Source organism: Cherax quadricarinatus, chromosome 41 (assembly GCF_038502225.1).
Source record: "Cherax quadricarinatus isolate ZL_2023a chromosome 41, ASM3850222v1, whole genome shotgun sequence".
Taxonomy (NCBI): domain Eukaryota; kingdom Metazoa; phylum Arthropoda; class Malacostraca; order Decapoda; family Parastacidae; genus Cherax; species Cherax quadricarinatus.
In genome coordinates, this window is record NC_091332.1 from 12,328,107 (window position 1) to 12,347,754 (window position 19,648).

General features: G+C 44.7%; 1 protein-coding gene across 1 annotated transcript in view; it reads right to left on the minus strand.

Moving 5' to 3' along the window:
• LOC128695898 (heparan sulfate glucosamine 3-O-sulfotransferase 6) overlaps positions 1 to 19,648 on the minus strand; it is a 100,775-nt gene that overhangs the window by 33,080 nt on the left and 48,047 nt on the right. The window contains exon 2 of the mRNA XM_053786839.2: positions 13,173 to 13,911. Coding sequence (XP_053642814.1) covers positions 13,173 to 13,626 — 454 coding nt within the window. The 5' untranslated portion in view covers positions 13,627 to 13,911. The remainder of the gene's footprint in view (positions 1 to 13,172; positions 13,912 to 19,648) is intronic.

Sequence of the window (19,648 nt, forward strand, 5' to 3'; positions counted from 1 at the left end):
GTGTTCCACGTAGGTAGCAACAGTCTGGCTGATCCTCCTCTTGTAGGTTACCTGCCTTGTTAACATTCATTCATCATTGCAGTTACTCTTCGTTTGATGAGTTCCTCATTTTTTACATGGGTGTTGATGTGAGGTCACAGATAGTGCTTGAGTACACCCAGAAATTATCAAGGTAATTTTCTGTGATAGTTTCTGTTATCACTGTGGAACACAGACAAGACTTGTGTCACTCTCTGTGATCACTGTGGAACACAGACAAGACTTGTGTCACTCTCTGTGATCACTGTGGAACACAGACAAGACTTGTGTCACTCTCTGTGATCACTGTGGAACACAGACAAGACTTGTGTCACTCTCTGTGATCACCGTGGAACACAGACAATACCTGTGTCACACTGTGATCATTGTGAAACACAGACAAGACCTGTGTCACATTGTGATCACTGTGGAACACAGACAAGACCTGTGTCACACTGTGGAACACACACAAGACCTGTGTCACACTGTGATCATTGTGGAGCACAAACAAGACCTGTGTCACACTGTGATCATTGTGGAACACAGACAAGACCTGTGTCACACTGTGATCATTGTGGAACACAGACAAGACCTGTGTCACACTGTGATCACTGTGGATCACAGACAAGACCTGTGTCACACTCTGTGATCATTGTGGAATACACAGACAAGACCTGTGCCACACTGTGATCACTGTGGATCACAGACAAGACCTGTGTCACACTGTGATCATTGTGGAATACACAGACAAGACCTGTGCCACACTGTGACCACTGTGGATCACAGGCAAGACCTGTGTCACACTCTGTAATCACTGTGGAATACACAGACAAAACCTGTGTCACACTGTTATCATTGTGGAAGACAGATAAGACCTGTGTCACACTCTGTGGTCACTGTGGAATACACAGACAAGACCTGTAGCGCCCACGTGGTCACTATGGAACACACACAAGTGCTGTGTCACTCACTGAAGGCGTCGTCTTGCTCTTCAACACTGTGTGATCGCTAGTCAGCAATATTCCACAAGATCTTGACGGGCTACCATTGTAATCAGTGGCGAGGAGAGTTGCAGCCTCGCCTGATGCACCCGCCCCATCAATGTCAGCCGTGAGTCGCTCATGCCAGATATATTGCAACCTTAGTGGCAGCAGCAGCGCCACCAACCTCAGTCCTGAGGTGTGTCCCACGACACCAACCTCAGCCCTGCGGTGTGTCCCACGACACCAACCTCAGCCCTGAGGTGTGTCCCACGACACCAACCTCAGCCTTGAGGTGTGTCCCACGACACCAACCTCAGCTTTGAGGTGTGTCCCACGACACCAACCTCAGTCCTGAGGTGTGTCCCACGACACCAACCTCAGCCCTGCGGTGTGTCCCACGACACCAACCTCAGCCCTGAGGTGTGTCCCACGACACCAACCTCAGCCCTGAGGTGTGTCCCACGACACCAACCTCAGCCCTGCGGTGTGTCCCACGATACCAACCTCAGATGTGTCCCATGACACTTTCCTCAGTCCTGAGGTGGCCCACGACACCTTCCTCAGCCCCTCTGCTTCCTACTTACTAATATCAATGTTGTCCTTCACTGCCTAGTGCTAGAAAATCACGGCCTTCCATTCATCAACATGGATATACTGCAACAACTCGGAGTTCAGATATACATGCTGCAACATCTCGGAGTTCAGATATACATGCTGCAACATCTCGGAGTTCAGATATACATGCTGCAACATCTCGGAGCTCAGATATACATGCTGCAGCATCTCGGAGTTCAGATATACATGCTGCAGCATCTCGGAGTTCAGATATACATGCTGCAGCATCTCGGAGTTCAGAGATACATGTTGCGACACCTCAGAATTCAGATACACATGTTGCAACACCTCAGAGTTCAGATATACATGTTGCAACACCTCAGAATTCAGATATACATGTTGCAACATTCCAGAGTTCAGACATACTTGCTGGAACACAAAGTTCAGACATACTTGCTGCAACACAAAGTTCAGATATACATTGCTGATCACGGCATTATGCCGGGTGAGCGCTCCGGCAAAATGCCGTGACGAAAATCAAAGGCCTACCATACACAGGGGTACATGATGAACACAGGAGAACAGATATACATGATGAACACAGGAGAACACATATACATACTGGTCGTAGTTAGACGCATGCGCACGCTTTATCTTCATAAAGAGGGACCTGCGTTGGTCACCGAGCTGATGGTTGTGAGCATGGCCGGCCAGTGCTACAACTAGCAGATCAGTGTGCTACCCACTATACTGTAGCGTACTAGCCTGCTAGCTAGTTTTGCATTGCACTGGCTTGTTATGGGTTTGTATCCTCCGCTAGGTGAGCTGTTTACAGTTATTATTTTTTTTTAATGTCTTGTTCCTGTTATCTTGGCTGGGAAGACTAGTCCACGATGACCACTACGACAACAATGTTATCTTGGCTGAGAAGACAAGTGTCAGAATAACCGCTAAGACAACAATGTTATCTTGGCTGGGAAGACAAGTGCAAGAATAACCGCTAAGACAACAATGCAGAAGTTAAAAAACTGCACGTTACTGACCTAGTTAAAGAAAGATGTCGTGAAATTCAAGAAACTGGTGTGTCGAGGATGTGTTCCAGCGCAGGAGTACACGAGTTCTGGAGTTCCCGAGTTGTGGAGTCACTGTTTGTTGGAGTATGTGCGTCCTGGAGTATGCGAGTATTGGAGTCCACGAGTAATGTATTGTGATACATCTGGGACTCACTTGACCTAGAGTCCATGAGTCCTGGAGTGTGCGAATTGCGAGTCCTAGAGTCCGCGAACCCTGAAGTCCACTAGTCCTGTACCGCTTGCTCAATGGACTCTTCAAAGGGATTTTAGAGACTGTTCTCTGCCCCAGTTTTATACCAAGTTCGTCTCTCCAGTGAGGTCGGCTGTGTTTGCTCCTCTGGGACGTGATGCAATCCGTTTTCAACAGTTTAACAAGCTCCCCGAGAGAGGGATATGAGTCTCTTTTATACTTCATATACATACATATATATATATATATATATATATATATATATATATATATATATATATATATATATATATATATATATATATATATATATATATATATATATATATATGTTTGTCGTATACTTTTCAACTAACAGAAAACAGTCACGTGCATGACAAAACAGTCACGTAAATGACAGAACCGTCATATACATAACAGAACAGTCACGTACAATTCAGCACTGCTGACAGTGTATGCTCTACCCTCATTAGTGTTCGCATACACTCTTATTCTCCTCGAGGGAGGCGCCTTGATACTAGTGAAGGGCTCTTGATCCAAGAAACTTGACCTACCCTGCTCTTAGTATCGATCTTGACTATCTCCCATTCCCCAGGCGCAGTATAACCCCTGCTAGTTTAGCGTTTCCCCGCAAATATTCTAATAATATCTGCTCACTCAGGCCTGTTAAGTGTCCCCTACACAAATTTTATATTTCTTGCAAAATATACACATCCTTGTGAGGAACATGACGCGCATAATTAGGATATTTTAATGAGAAAACGTTTCGCCACAGAGGGTTTCTTCTGCTTCAGTTAAACGTTTCCTCATTAAAATATCCTGATACTGGGCATATGCCTTATTTCAGAATTGTCAGTGTTTTGTACCAGGTCTTATCCTAAACACACACACACTCGTTTTATTCCGTTAATCTTGGCATTAGTTTCAACTCTTACTGTCTTGATAGTACTACCCAGAGATGGGATGATAACAAGTTTTTTGTTGATACCGATAACTAATTTTAGGTCTATACCGATACCATCAAAATTAGCCGATACCGATATTTTGCGACTATTAAGTACTACTGTGTCTGTGTACAATATGCATGTTAACTCTGACCAAAAAAAAAAAAAAACTCGATTGGTAGCGCACTCAGCTCACACACTGAGGTCTGTGGTTCGATCCCTGGTACGAGTGGAAACATTAGGACGTGTTTCTGTTATGCTCTAAAAAGAAGGAAATAGTGGTTACAATACTTGGAGTGTAACAGTTTCCTTAAGACACCTGCTGTCCATGTTCACCTATCAGTAAAATAAGTACGTGGGTGTTAGTCGACTGGTGTGGGTCGCATCCTGGGACAAAATTGACCAAATTTGCCCGAAATGCTCTGCATAACAAGGGACTTTCTATATAGTAGTATGTCACTGATATCAGCTAGGACTGTATACCTTGTATATGTACATGTAGAAATAAAGATTATTATTATTATTATTATTATTATTATTATTATTATTATTATTATTATTACTATTATTATTATTATTATTATTATTATTATTATTATTATTATTATTATTATTATTTCTATTATTATTATTATTATTATTATTATTATTATTGCTCTTATGTCAGTCCCATACGGTAGCACTATGCTTTTACGAAAAGTTGAAGTGCAAGAGAGAATATGTGTAGGAAAGTGAGGTTATGATATAAGCAACTAAGAATAGCTTATAGTTCTTAGAATATTACATATTATGTATTACATGATCCCAGCAGCAGGGCCAGAGACAGTGGCTGCTAACACAAGCATGAAACACACTGGTGCATCACACAGGTGAATAACACAGGTGAATAACAAGGATGAATCACTAGGATGGATAGCAAGGATAAATTACACGAATGTATAGCAATCGTGAATTACAAGGATATATCAAGGATGAATCACAAGGACGTATAGCAAGGATGAATCACAGGGATATATAGTAAGGATGAATCACAGGGAAATATAGCAAGGATGAATTACAAGAGAGCGATGTAAGTGAATGGCGGAGAGAAGAGGATAGGATAGAAATGGGTGGGAGAGAATAGGGCTGGAGAAAAGTGGGTGGGAGAGAAAGGGGTGGGAGAGAAGTGGGTGTGAGAGAAGGGGTGGGAGAGAAGTGGGTGGGAGAAGAGGGTTGGAGAGAAATGGGTGGGAAAGAAGTTGGCGGGAGAGAAGTGGGTGGAAGAGAAGAGGGTGGGAGAGAAGGTGGAGGGAAGTGGATGAGAGAAGAGTGGGAGGGAAGTGGGTGAGAGAGAGGACGGTGGGAGGGAAGTGGGTGGTAGAGAACAGGGTGGGAGGGAAATGGATGGAAGAGAAGATGGTGGGAGGAAAGTGGGTGTGAGAGAAGAGGGTGGGAGGGAAGTGGGTAGGAGGGAAGTGGGTGAGAGGAAGAGGGTGGGAGGGAAGTGGGTAGGAGGGAAGTGGGTGAGAGGAAGAGGGTGGGAGGGAAGTGGGTGAGAGGAAGAGGGTGGGAGGGAAGTGGGTGAGAAGAAGAGGGTGGGAGAGAAGTGGGCGAGAGAAAGAGGGTGGGAGGGAAGTTGGTGAGAGGAAGAGGGTGGGAGGGAAGTGGGTGAGAGAAAGAGGGTGGGAGGGAAGTGGGTGAGAGGAAGAGGGTGGGAGGGAAGTGGGTGAGAAGAGGGTGGGAGGGAAGTGGGTAGGAGGGAAGTGGGTGAGAGGAAGAGGATGGGAGGTAAGTGGGTCAGAAAGAAGTGGATGAGAGGAAGAGGGTGGGAGGGAAGTGAGTGAGAGGAAGAGGGTGGGAGGAAGTGGGTGAGAGGAAGAGGGTGGGAGGGAAGTGAGTGAGAGGAAGAGGGTGGGAGGAAGTGGGTGAGAGGAAGAGGGTGGGAGGGAAGTGGGTGAGAGGAAGAGGGTGGGAGGGAAGTGGGTGAGAGGAAGAGGGTGGGAGGGAAGTGAGTGAGAGGAAGAGGGTGGGAGGGGAAAGAAGTTACACTACTGATGGAACATAAACTATATTTTGGGATCACTGAGGACAAACAGATATTAAACACTGAGTGTGGTGAAGCCAACATGGTGTGTGAGTCACCAAGCCACTGATAACATCACCTGGTGAGGACAACGTGGTGCGTGAGTCACCAAGCCACTGATAACATCACCTGGTGAAGACAACATGATGTGTGAGTCACCAAGCCACTGATAACATCACCTGGTGAAGACAACATGATGTGTGAGTCACCAAGCCACTGATAACATCACCTGGTGAAGACAACATGATGTGTGAGTCACCAAGCCACTGATAACATCACCTGGTGAAGCCAACATGGTGTGTGAGTCACCAAGCCACTGATAACATCACCTGGTGAAGACAACGTGGTGTGTGAGTCACCAAGCCACTGATAACATCACCTGGTGAAGCCAACATGGTGTGTGAGTCACCAAGCCACTGATAACATCACCTGGTGAAGACAACGTGGTGTGTGAGTCACCAAGCCACTGATAACATCACCTGGTGAAGACAACGTGGTGTGTGAGTCACCAAGCCACTGATAACATCACCTGGTGAAGACAACGTGGTGTGTGAGTCACCAAGCCACTGATAACATCACCTGGTGAAGACAACGTGGTGTGTGAGTCACCAAGCCACTGATAACATCACCTGGTGAAGACAACATGGTGTGTGAGTCACCAAGCCACTGATAACATCACCTGCTGAAGCCAACATGATGTGTGAGTCACCAAGCCACTGATAACATCACTTGGTGAAGCCAACATGATGTGTGAGTCACCAAGCCACTGATAACATCACTTGGTGAAGCCAACATGATGTGTGAGTCACCAAGCCACTGATAACATCACCTGGTGAAGCCAACATGATGTGTGAGTCACCAAGCCACTGATAACATCACCTGGTGAAGACAACGTGGTGCGTGAGTCACCAAGGCGCTGATAACATCACCTGGTGAAGACAACATGGTGTGTGAGTCACCAAGCCACTGATAACATCACCTAGTGAAGACAACGTGGTGTGTGAGTCACCAAGCCACTGATAACATCACCTGGTGAAGACAACATGGTGTGTGAGTCACCAAGCCACTGATAACATCACCTGGTGAAGACAACATGGTGTGTGAGTCACCAAGCCACTGATAACATCACCTGGTGAAGACAACGTGGTGTGTGAGTCACCAAGCCACTGATAACATCACTTGGTGAAGCCAACATGATGTGTGAGTCACCAAGCCACTGATAACATCACCTGGTGAAGCCAACATGATGTGTGAGTCACCAAGCCACTGATAACATCACCTGGTGAAGACAACGTGGTGCGTGAGTCACCAAGGCGCTGATAACATCACCTGGTGAAGACAACATGGTGTGTGAGTCACCAAGCCACTGATAACATCACCTAGTGAAGACAACGTGGTGTGTGAGTCACCAAGCCACTGATAACATCACCTGCTGAAGCCAACATGATGTGTGAGTCACCAAGCCACTGATAACATCACTTGGTGAAGCCAACATGATGTGTGAGTCACCAAGCCACTGATAACATCACTTGGTGAAGCCAACATGATGTGTGAGTCACCAAGCCACTGATAACATCACCTGGTGAAGCCAACATGATGTGTGAGTCACCAAGCCACTGATAACATCACCTGGTGAAGACAACGTGGTGCGTGAGTCACCAAGGCGCTGATAACATCACCTGGTGAAGACAACATGGTGTGTGAGTCACCAAGCCACTGATAACATCACCTAGTGAAGACAACGTGGTGTGTGAGTCACCAAGCCACTGATAACATCACCTGGTGAAGACAACATGGTGTGTGAGTCACCAAGCCACTGATAACATCACCTGGTGAAGACAACATGGTGTGTGAGTCACCAAGCCACTGATAACATCACCTGGTGAAGACAACGTGGTGTGTGAGTCACCAAGCCACTGATAACATCACTTGGTGAAGCCAACATGATGTGTGAGTCACCAAGCCACTGATAACATCACCTGGTGAAGCCAACATGATGTGTGAGTCACCAAGCCACTGATAACATCACCTGGTGAAGACAACGTGGTGCGTGAGTCACCAAGGCGCTGATAACATCACCTGGTGAAGACAACATGGTGTGTGAGTCACCAAGCCACTGATAACATCACCTAGTGAAGACAACGTGGTGTGTGAGTCACCAAGCCACTGATAACATCACCTGGTGAAGACAACGTGGTGTGTGAGTCACCAAGCCACTGATAACATCACCTGGTGAAGACAACGTGGTGCGTGAGTCACCAAGCCACTGATAACATCACCTGGTGAAGACAACATGGTGTGTGAGTCACCAAGCCACTGATAACATCACCTGGTGAAGACAACATGGTGTGTGAGTCACCAAGCCACTGATAACATCACCTGGGGAAGACAACGTGGTGTGTGAGTCACCAAGCCACTGATAACATCACCTGGTGAAGACAACATGGTGTGTGAGTCACCAAGCCACTGATAACAACACCTGGTGAAGACAACGTGGTGTGTGAGTCACCAAGCCACTGATAACATCACCTGGTGAAGACAACATGGTGTGAGTCACCAAGCCACTGATAACATCACCTGGTGAAGACAACGTGGTGTGTGAGTCACCAAGCCACTGATAACATCACTTGGTGAAGACAACGTGGTGTGTGAGTCACCAAGCCACTGATAACATCACCTGGTGAAGACAACATGGTGTGTGAGTCACCAAGCCACTGATAACATCACCTGGTGAAGACAACATGGTGTGTGAGTCACCAAGCCACTGATAACATCACCTGGTGAAGACAACATGATGTGTGAGTCACCAAGCCACTGATAACATCACCTGGTGAAGACAACATGGTGTGCGAGTCACCAAGCCAATGATAACATCACCTGGTGAAGACAACGTGGTGTGTGAATCACCAAGCCACTGATAACATCACCTGGTGAAGACAACGTGGTGTGTGAGTCACCAAGCCACTGATAACATCACCTGGTGAAGACAACGTGGTGTGTGAGTCACCAAGCCACTGATAACATCACCTGGTGAAGACAACATGGTGTGTGAGTCACCAAGCCACTGATAACATCACCTGGTGAAGACAACATGGTGTGTGAGTCACCAAGCCACTGATAACATCACCTGGTGAAGACAACGTGGTGTGTGAGTCACCAAGCCACTGATAACATCACCTGGTGAAGACAACGTGGTGTGTGAGTCACCAAGCCACTGATAACATCACCTGGTGAAGACAACGTGGTGTGTGAGTCACCAAGCCACTGATAACATCACCTGGTGAAGACAACATGGTGTGTGAGTCACCAAGCCACTGATAACATCACCTGCTGAAGCCAACATGATGTGTGAGTCACCAAGCCACTGATAACATCACTTGGTGAAGCCAACATGATGTGTGAGTCACCAAGCCACTGATAACATCACTTGGTGAAGCCAACATGATGTGTGAGTCACCAAGCCACTGATAACATCACCTGGTGAAGCCAACATGATGTGTGAGTCACCAAGCCACTGATAACATCACCTGGTGAAGACAACGTGGTGCGTGAGTCACCAAGGCGCTGATAACATCACCTGGTGAAGACAACATGGTGTGTGAGTCACCAAGCCACTGATAACATCACCTAGTGAAGACAACGTGGTGTGTGAGTCACCAAGCCACTGATAACATCACCTGGTGAAGACAACATGGTGTGTGAGTCACCAAGCCACTGATAACATCACCTGGTGAAGACAACATGGTGTGTGAGTCACCAAGCCACTGATAACATCACCTGGTGAAGACAACGTGGTGTGTGAGTCACCAAGCCACTGATAACATCACTTGGTGAAGCCAACATGATGTGTGAGTCACCAAGCCACTGATAACATCACCTGGTGAAGCCAACATGATGTGTGAGTCACCAAGCCACTGATAACATCACCTGGTGAAGACAACGTGGTGCGTGAGTCACCAAGGCGCTGATAACATCACCTGGTGAAGACAACATGGTGTGTGAGTCACCAAGCCACTGATAACATCACCTAGTGAAGACAACGTGGTGTGTGAGTCACCAAGCCACTGATAACATCACCTGGTGAAGACAACATGGTGTGTGAGTCACCAAGCCACTGATAACATCACTTGGTGAAGACAACATGGTGTGTGAGTCACCAAGCCACTGATAACATCACCTGGTGAAGACAACGTGGTGTGTGAGTCACCAAGCCACTGATAACATCACCTGGTGAAGACAACGTGGTGCGTGAGTCACCAAGCCACTGATAACATCACCTGGTGAAGACAACATGGTGTGTGAGTCACCAAGCCACTGATAACATCACCTAGTGAAGACAACGTGGTGTGTGAGTCACCAAGCCACTGATAACATCACCTGGTGAAGACAACATGGTGTGTGAGTCACCAAGCCACTGATAACATCACCTGGGGAAGACAACGTGGTGTGTGAGTCACCAAGCCACTGATAACATCACCTGGTGAAGACAACATGGTGTGTGAGTCACCAAGCCACTGATAACATCACCTGGTGAAGACAACGTGGTGTGTGAGTCACCAAGCCACTGATAACATCACCTGGTGAAGACAACATGGTGTGAGTCACCAAGCCACTGATAACATCACCTGGTGAAGACAACATGGTGTGTGAGTCACCAAGCCACTGATAACATCACTTGGTGAAGACAACGTGGTGTGTGAGTCACCAAGCCACTGATAACATCACCTGGTGAAGACAACATGGTGTGTGAGTCACCAAGCCACTGATAACATCACCTGGTGAAGACAACATGGTGTGTGAGTCACCAAGCCACTGATAACATCACCTGGTGAAGACAACATGATGTGTGAGTCACCAAGCCACTGATAACATCACCTGGTGAAGACAACATGGTGTGCGAGTCACCAAGCCACTGATAGCATCACCTGGTGAAGACTACGTGGTGCGTGAGTCACCAAGCCTCTGATAACATCACCTGGTGAAGACAACGTGGTGTGTGAGTCACCAAGCCACTGATAACATCACCTGGTGAAGACAACGTGGTGCGTGAGTCACCAAGGCAACTGATAACATCACCTGGTGAAGACAGCGTGGTGTGAGTCACCAAGCCACTGATAACATCACCTGGTGAAGACAACGTGGTGTGTGAGTCACCAAGCCACTGATAACATCACCTGGTGAGGACAACGTGGTGTGAGTCACCAAGCCACTGATAACATCACCTGGTGAAGACAACGTGGTGTGTGAGTCACCAAGCCACTGATAACATCACCTAGTGAAGACAACGTGGTGCGTGAGTCACCAAGCCACTGATAACATCACCTGGTGAGGACAACGTGGTGTGTGAGTCACCAAGCCACTGATAACATCACCTGGTGAGGACAACGTTGTGTGTGAGTCACCAAGCCACTGATAACATCACCTGGTGAAGACAACATGGTGTGTGAGTCACCAAGCCACTGATAACATCACCTGGTGAAGACAACGTGGTGTGTGAATCACCAAGCCACTGATAACATCACCTGGTGAAGACAACGTGGTGTGTGAGTCACCAAGCCACTGATAACATCACCTGGTGAAGACAACGTGGTGTGTGAGTCACCAAGCCACTGATAACATCACCTGGTGAAGACAACATGGTGTGTGAGTCACCAAGCCACTGATAACATCACCTGGTGAAGACAACATGGTGTGTGAGTCACCAAGCCACTGATAACATCACCTGGTGAAGACAACGTGGTGTGTGAGTCACCAAGCCACTGATAACATCACCTGGTGAAGACAACGTGGTGTGTGAGTCACCAAGCCACTGATAACATCACCTGGTGAAGACAACGTGGTGTGTGAGTCACCAAGCCACTGATAACATCACCTGGTGAAGACAACATGGTGTGTGAGTCACCAAGCCACTGATAACATCACCTGGTGAAGACAACGTGGTGTGTGAGTCACCAAGCCACTGATAACATCACCTGGTGAAGACAACGTGGGTGTGTGAGTCACCAAGCCACTGATAACATCACCTGGTGAAGACAACATGGTGTGTGAGTCACCAAGCCACTGATAACATCACCTGGTGAAGACAACGTGGGTGTGTGAGTCACCAAGCCACTGATAACATCACCTGGTGAAGACAACATGGTGTGTGAGTCACCAAGCCACTGATAACATCACCTGGCAGAGAGACAGTATACAACAAGCAGCAAGGTAATAATGGCAGTACTTCAACATCCATCACAACAACATTGTGAAACACTCTTGGGTGTTGCTTATTTTCTCTGAATATACTGTACTATAACATACTATACTAAAACATAATATACTTTACTATAACAATATACTATACTAAAACATAATATATTTTACTATAACAATATATACTGTAACATAATATACTATAATATACTAACATAATATACTATAATATACTATACTATAATATACTATACTATAATATAATATACTCTACTATGACACAATATACTGAGCTTGCTACCATCTGCAGCTCATAAGACTGCCATCCCCACGAGCCCCTTCGAGGCGGGGTAGATGGCAGACCAGAGGCCTAGCTTCTCTCTACGAGCCCCGTGAGGGCGGGGAATGTGGCTAGGCCTGGGGACACTTGGTCCCAAAGATGAGGAGGTACTGTACCTCCTCCCATGGGAGACTTAAGTCTCGAGACACTCCCCAGATAGGGAGCCAAGGCCGGGTCACCACTACTTGGAAAAGACCCGGGCCGGAAGAATACCGGTGAATAAAAAAAATAAAAAAAAAAACAACATACTATAACATAATATACTATACTATGACTCATGAAATCGTAATAAAACATTTGTAAACAAACCAGGGAGCGGGTGGGGTTTGAATCCATGGCAAGTGAGTCCTCAAATTCATAGGATAACGCACTGGCCTTTGAATTTTCGGACTCACTTGCAATGGATTCAAATCCCGCCCGTTCCGTGGTCTATACTATACTATAATAACTATATAGCTATAAGATATTATCCATAAAATGTAAACCCTCGATATAACTGACCTCTATACAACGAACTTCTTTAGAATGGAACAAAATAAGTTGGGTCAGTAAATTCTGAAACAAGAAAATCCGTTGGTTACATCAGTGTTATTTATTGTTACTATCATGGCAACACTGTCTCCTCTCTATCCATCACAGCTGCCACTACCGACCACCTACCACATCCCCCCACCCCCACTTCCGTATTAGTTCGTTATAACGAGTGTTTACATAAAGAAAACGTATCTACTTTACACATACTAATCAAACTTTGAAACTATTTTTTTCCTAAATAGCACAAGTATCAGATTGGCAAATGATTGTTCACTTACCGAGGACTGTGTAGCCGCGATCAGCAAACTGGTTCCACAGAGGGGTGTCCTCCAAAGAGTTAGTCTCGAAGGTAGAGTTATACCTTGCTCCTCCTCCTTCTCCTCCTTCCTCGAACATCTCAAGTGGAGGTTCAGGGTCCGTCGGCAACTTGTTACACTTCCAGTATTTTTTCTTGCATTGCCTCTTCTTCTCTTTAGTGTATCTGGCGTCGGGGTGATGGTGTGGGGCGACCCACAGGGAGTCTGTGGTATCATTGAAGAGGTGTGTGGGTGTGGGTGTTCCGTGTGTGGGGGTGCGCACCTGCGGCAGTGCTGGCGGATATGCCTCGCTAAGGATGGCGGTACTGGAGTAGTAGTAGTAATGATAGCCGTAGTAGTCAGCCACGCAGAAAAAGCAGAAAAAGAGTACGAAGACACCCCCCAGCAGGCTACAGAGGCGGCGTGGCAGGTGCATGCCGCCACCACCCCAGCAGCAGCACCAGCGTCACGGCCTACACTGGCAGACTCACCCTTCTGTCACTTCACGTAAGATACACCTCTTCCTGTCACTCTTGATAGGCACGCCTGCTTTCGTTACCTCGGTCAAGATGCAGCTACTCCCGTCACAACTGGCAGGTTCCTCCTCCCGTCAGGCGTGCCACCACAGGAACGCTGGCTCCATCATGGCTATCCCACCTTCCATTTCTCATATCTTGCACATTTTCCACACCAGGTAGTGAGCAACTCCACACACAAGACCCTGTAATATAGATGAACAAGTGTTAAATGTCACGCAAAAGTTTGAGGTAGCTGTATTTAGCGCGCCAGCTGCTCAAACCCAACGACCTCAGTGAGCAACTAACAATCTTACAGTACATGTAGCTATTGTGTAAGCTTGTGTGTGTGTGTGTGTGTGTGGAGGAGGGGGTTTGTGATGCTCCACAAAAGATAACTCTGAAAATACCTCGTACTTCAGGCTAACCAAAACAGTTGACACGCTGAACAATTCTAGAGGAAAATTTGACAATTACTGTGATCCACGTCGAAACGTACTTAGTATCTGATATACACTTTCACCGATGAAGACGATGAAGAAGCGTCAGTCAATCTGGATGATTCTCAAACCTCAATATAACTGATCTCTGATGGGTGAAGTGTGGGAGAAGATTCTCTCACACAGCAATAGCCGAAGAGTTAATAAGGACCAGTATCACAGGGTCTAATAATGGGAAGCTGACAACCTAGAGGACTTCTAACCCCTGCCCATAATTGACACGGTTACCCTTGAAGACGACCCCTGTCTTCCCTCACCAGTCTTAGTTACTCGTATGGAGATGAGTCTGGTCACACAAAAATTGAACAGCAAGGCTCCGGGATCCTCGAGAATAACTGCAAAACAAGTACTTCCTTCACAAGTATAAGGAGTCATTCCTGAACATCTACAAAGCCATCCTGGCCTAGGGCCATTTCCCACAGGTGTTCAAGATGGCAAAAATGATAATCATTGTCAAGACCAACAAAGATAACCACAGGCCCGATGACTATAGACCCATCTCCGTGTTGGAGATCACTAGAGAAAACTATCTCCAGTTTGTTGAATTTCTAAAGGGAACACCACCATCTCTTCACAGAGAAGCCGCTCGGTTTCGGAAACCAAAAGAGAACTCAGCACACCATCAATATCGTGTACGACGCTGTTGACTACCTACGTAGACAAGATAACCTAGCTCTGATCGCAACGAAGGGATGATGGCGTATGTCCAACTAACTGACCTCCCCGATATCATCCGGATTTTCCTGTGACTAGTATACCAACATCCTAACCAAATGTTATATACCCTGTTGCTGTATAGCCCTTGTGGCTTAGCGCTTCTTTTTTATTATAATAATAATAATATATACCCTGTTAAACAACCACTGACTTACTAGTGCTGTATACCCGTGTTAAACAGCCACTGACTACTAATGTTATTTACCCGTGGTTAAGGCACCACTGGTTTACCTGTGTTATAAACCCGTGGTTAAGCACCATCTGGTTTGCCAAAGCCAGATCCTCCAGCTCATTATCAAAACAAAAGGTCACTACATAGCGTCTCAGGATATTGCCAGTGAGGGATGACAGAAAACAGCCCGCAGTGCTCAACCTATCACAACCCAGGTAGTGACAGGCTCTGGGGATGACTGATGCATCACCAGTCTTAGAACAACCCAGAAAGACCTGTCATGAACTACACAGTCTCTTCCCCCCCCCTCACCCAGTAACAGGGACGACCTGTCATAGATTACACAGCCCCTCCCCTTCACCCAGTCACAGAGGGACGACCCAGGACGACCTGCATGATTCACAGCACCCTCGACTCACCGTCTCCTCGACCCAGTACCCTTTGTTCTGGTTTTCTTACAATCTGTTTTCACTGTCAGTGGGTCGATACCCAGCTGCTGGTGTCTACACGCTGAATGATCTTAGTCAAGATCAATACTCAGCCGCTACAATGAATGGTCTCCGAGTGGCTGCTGGACCGTCACCTGATGGAAAAGAGAATGATCACAAAGAATGATCACCGTGAATGATCACAAAGAATGATCACAAAGAGGGGGAGATCAATACTGAGCTTGTAGGCGGTCGTCTGATATCAGATTGTCACGGCGCCTTGGCTCACCCATTCTCACCTTGTGGTTTTACGCTGACAAATTACATTGCCTTTAATAAGAATAATTACATATAATAATGATAATTACGTATAATAATATCTACTTATATTAATAGTTATGATAAGTACTTAGAGTAGTAGTGATGATAACTACTTAAAATAATAAGGATAAGAAGAGCATAAGAAAGAAAAAACACTGCAACAGGCCTACTGGCCTATGCGAGGCAGCTCCAGTTCTCCTACCGGCTTCAGCCAAGTTTATTTGAGGGCCATTTACAAATATAATTTGCCTAGACATTAACATCAAGAATACCTTACATCTATATGTATATACACCGATAGTTAAACATCTCTCAGTATATATTAGTATATACTGAGAGATATGTATATACCTCTTTCTTTTGGCAAAGCAAGAAGAACGTATTTTATTTTTTTCTAACTCTGATGATAAATTAGACACATACATCATTCTGAACATCGACAAAAGGATAACTATTCTGGCTGACGTAAGGCATGTTGGATAAAATTAACCTATGTTATTATGTTATTTTACGTAAATTTTAACAATATTAAACTCATAAGTTAATTTCGGTGCACCAATAAAAATTTGCATACCAAATTAATCCACGTATATATATATATATATATATATATATATATATATATATATATATATATATATATATATATATTGAAGAAAATAATGGAGGAGTGCTTGAGGATTACTCGTGTATTTATTCCTCAATTTGAAAGCCGCTAACAATACTGAGAGCTTAAGCTTATACATTACCGTAAGAGAACATAAAATATAACCTTTGCCAGGTACTTACAGATAATCTGTAAGTGACATGAAGTGATTACAGGTTAATGTGAGGTTATTATACGTTAATGTTGGCTGAGTCTTACTAATCCATTAAGCCTCTTTCTAATGTCAATACTGAAAGTGTTTATCATCACAGAGTAATGGTAAATCAATCTTAACCTCATTTATCTTACATGCATTAACATTTAAAAATGAGACATGATATAGTTAAATATCTACACAGAGAGACAGATCCAAATGTCGTACTGTCAACAGTAGTGAAGATAAATGGTTCAAAGAACCGACAAGTTGGTAACATAAGTGTAACACTGGGTATCTATATTGAGGAAACGTTTTGCCACACAGTGGCTTTATCAGTCCTATTACCTGGAGAGTTTACCTGGAGAGAGTTCAGGGGGTCAACGCCCCCGCGGCCCGGTCTGTGACCAGGCCTCCTTAGGTCAGTGTCCCAGGATGCGACCCACACCAGTCGACTAACACCCAGGTACCCATTTTACTGATGGGGAACATAGACAACAGGTTGAAAGAAACACGTCCAATGTTTCTACTCTGGCTGGGAATCGAACCCAGGCCCTCACCGTGTGAAGCGAGAGCGTTAACCACCAGGCCACCAGAGCCCCTATACTAAGAATAATGGTGAAGATCAGAAGGAGTTTGAGGTAATCAGTCCCTCAGCCTGGAGTCGATGTAATCAGTCCATCAATCTAATTTACCACTAGTGAAGAAGAGACACAAGTTGGTGGGCAAGCTTTTATGGGGATAACACTTCTCCCTGTACTCGCCTATATGCAATTACCTCTATCTAATCGCTTATATGGTTGCAAGGGTTGAGTCCTAGTTCTTAGCCCCTTCTCTCCACTGAGTTTACTCTCGCCTGGCTGCATGAGCCCTATCATACCTATTTTTAAAGCTGTGTATGGATCCTGCCTCCACCGCTGTGCTGTCCAGTTCATCCCGCTTCCTGACCACTCTGAGGCTAAAGAAATATTTCCTAGTATTCCTGTGATTTATTTGTGCGTGGTGGTACGTGTTCACACACTTGGGGTCACCCTTCCAACAACTCACCACCACCAACACTACAATCACCACCACTATCACTGCCACTTCCAATATCACCACCATGGAAGTGGGAAGGAGAGGGAGAGTAGATGGGGAGAAATGACAGCTCCATTTAGTCTTATAATATATGCGACCATATTGTATAGGGGCGCACCTGTTACTCTGTCATCAGCCTCATTCCTCTACTTGTGAAGGCTGGGAGGGAGGGAAGAAAGCTGGGAGAAAAATAGACATGAAGGAATAGAGATAGGCAAGAAGAGTGGGAATAAGGGAGAGGATAGCGAGATAAAGGATGGAAAGACAGATGAACTAGAAAAAGGGGAGAAAGACCATCAAATAAAAAGTAACTTTATTATTTATCTCAGGACATTTAACTGAAATGATATGTACACAAGTTATACAAATTCTCCACTTGTAAGTATGTGAGGTCTAAGACATCAGAATCCCGCGCATATCATAATTTCTCAGACTTCTTTCATATTAGTTTTACATATGTACTATATAACATTAGATAATTAGGTAACGAGTCATTCAGGTTGATGAAACACATATATTAATCTGTTTATTAAAACATTTAAAAATATATATGGAAAACATTAGGTTTAGAAAAATTCTGTTGCTCCTAGTGACATTTCCGAACAGTTCCCAGCAACTGGTGTTGCGAGAGGTTGTCGCAAGCTTTACAATGCTGTACAGTGCTTTACAGTGCTCTTGCTGTTGGGTCTAACCTCTACTCTTTTTCCTTTCTCTGTAATTCTTTCCTCTCTCCCATCTATTCTTCAACTATCCCCACTTCCCCCTTACCCCTAGCGGGGTCCCTACCTGTGAGTCGCTTCTGTTGTGTTCGCGAGAGGTTGTAGGATCACCACAGCCCAACTCACACTGAACTCTCAACTAGGTTTCTCTTACAACAAACATCCTCACCTTTGATAGATATTTCACACAATTGTTACCTCTCACTAATGTGAAAAACATCACACTAGCTAATTAACTCCTTTCTAATATCAAAGCAAAGGTTCACATTGTTATTGTGCTTCATAAGTCCTAATTTGCCAGTTTTATTTAATAAATAGTAAGTGATTTCCATTCAGTATTCAAAAAACATCTAAACTTTTCGGTCTCAAAATATTAACGCTGATGTATTCCATAAGAAGGATGACATCCTATGAATTTAGATTGTGTAGGGTCATTTTTTAAATTTTAATGCAATTTTGAAAAAAAATGGAATCGTAGGATTCAGATCAATTATTGGAGAATGCCTTTTCTGATAGGTTTTAAACTGAGTGTTGGTGGGCTTTATTAAAAGAATGTTTGGCTTTCACTTTGAGCTATGTAAACTATAAGAGGCACGTAAGTTCCCCGTTTTTAATAACAAGTTCATTTTTCCACTATAATCTACATTGTCCATAATTACTATCTCATTTGTTTTGTCTTCTTTCGCAAGGTGAAGTCTAGAATCTTTTTTTTTAATTCATGGTATAACTTAACAAATCTCTGAGGACATTTGTGTTGCAGAGATCTGCAGACAAAGCGAATGTGATAGTAATTATGGACAAGGTAGATTATAGTGGAAAAATGAACATGTTATTAGAAGACGGGGAACTGACGTGCCTCTTCATTTGCCAGTTTTATTAACAAAATGGTTACCATATAATACTTATAGCAAGAGTCTTGTGGTCAGCTTCATAGACTAACCTCTGGTATATCTTAATTGGAAGTATTTTTCTGTGGAGGTTGGGATGAGTAAATTCAAATTTGTTAATTTTATAGAAAAATATATCAAATTGGAATTTCTTCAAAAACACAAAATCAAATATTTTTTTTCGTTTACAACTGTAGAGAATTTTAAGTAGAATACATATCTGCAAACTGGAAACCTAGAAATGTTGAAAACTCGCGTTATTAGGGCGTTTTTAATATTCAAGAGCTTAGCGAGCCCTTAAATACTATATTTTGATATGAGT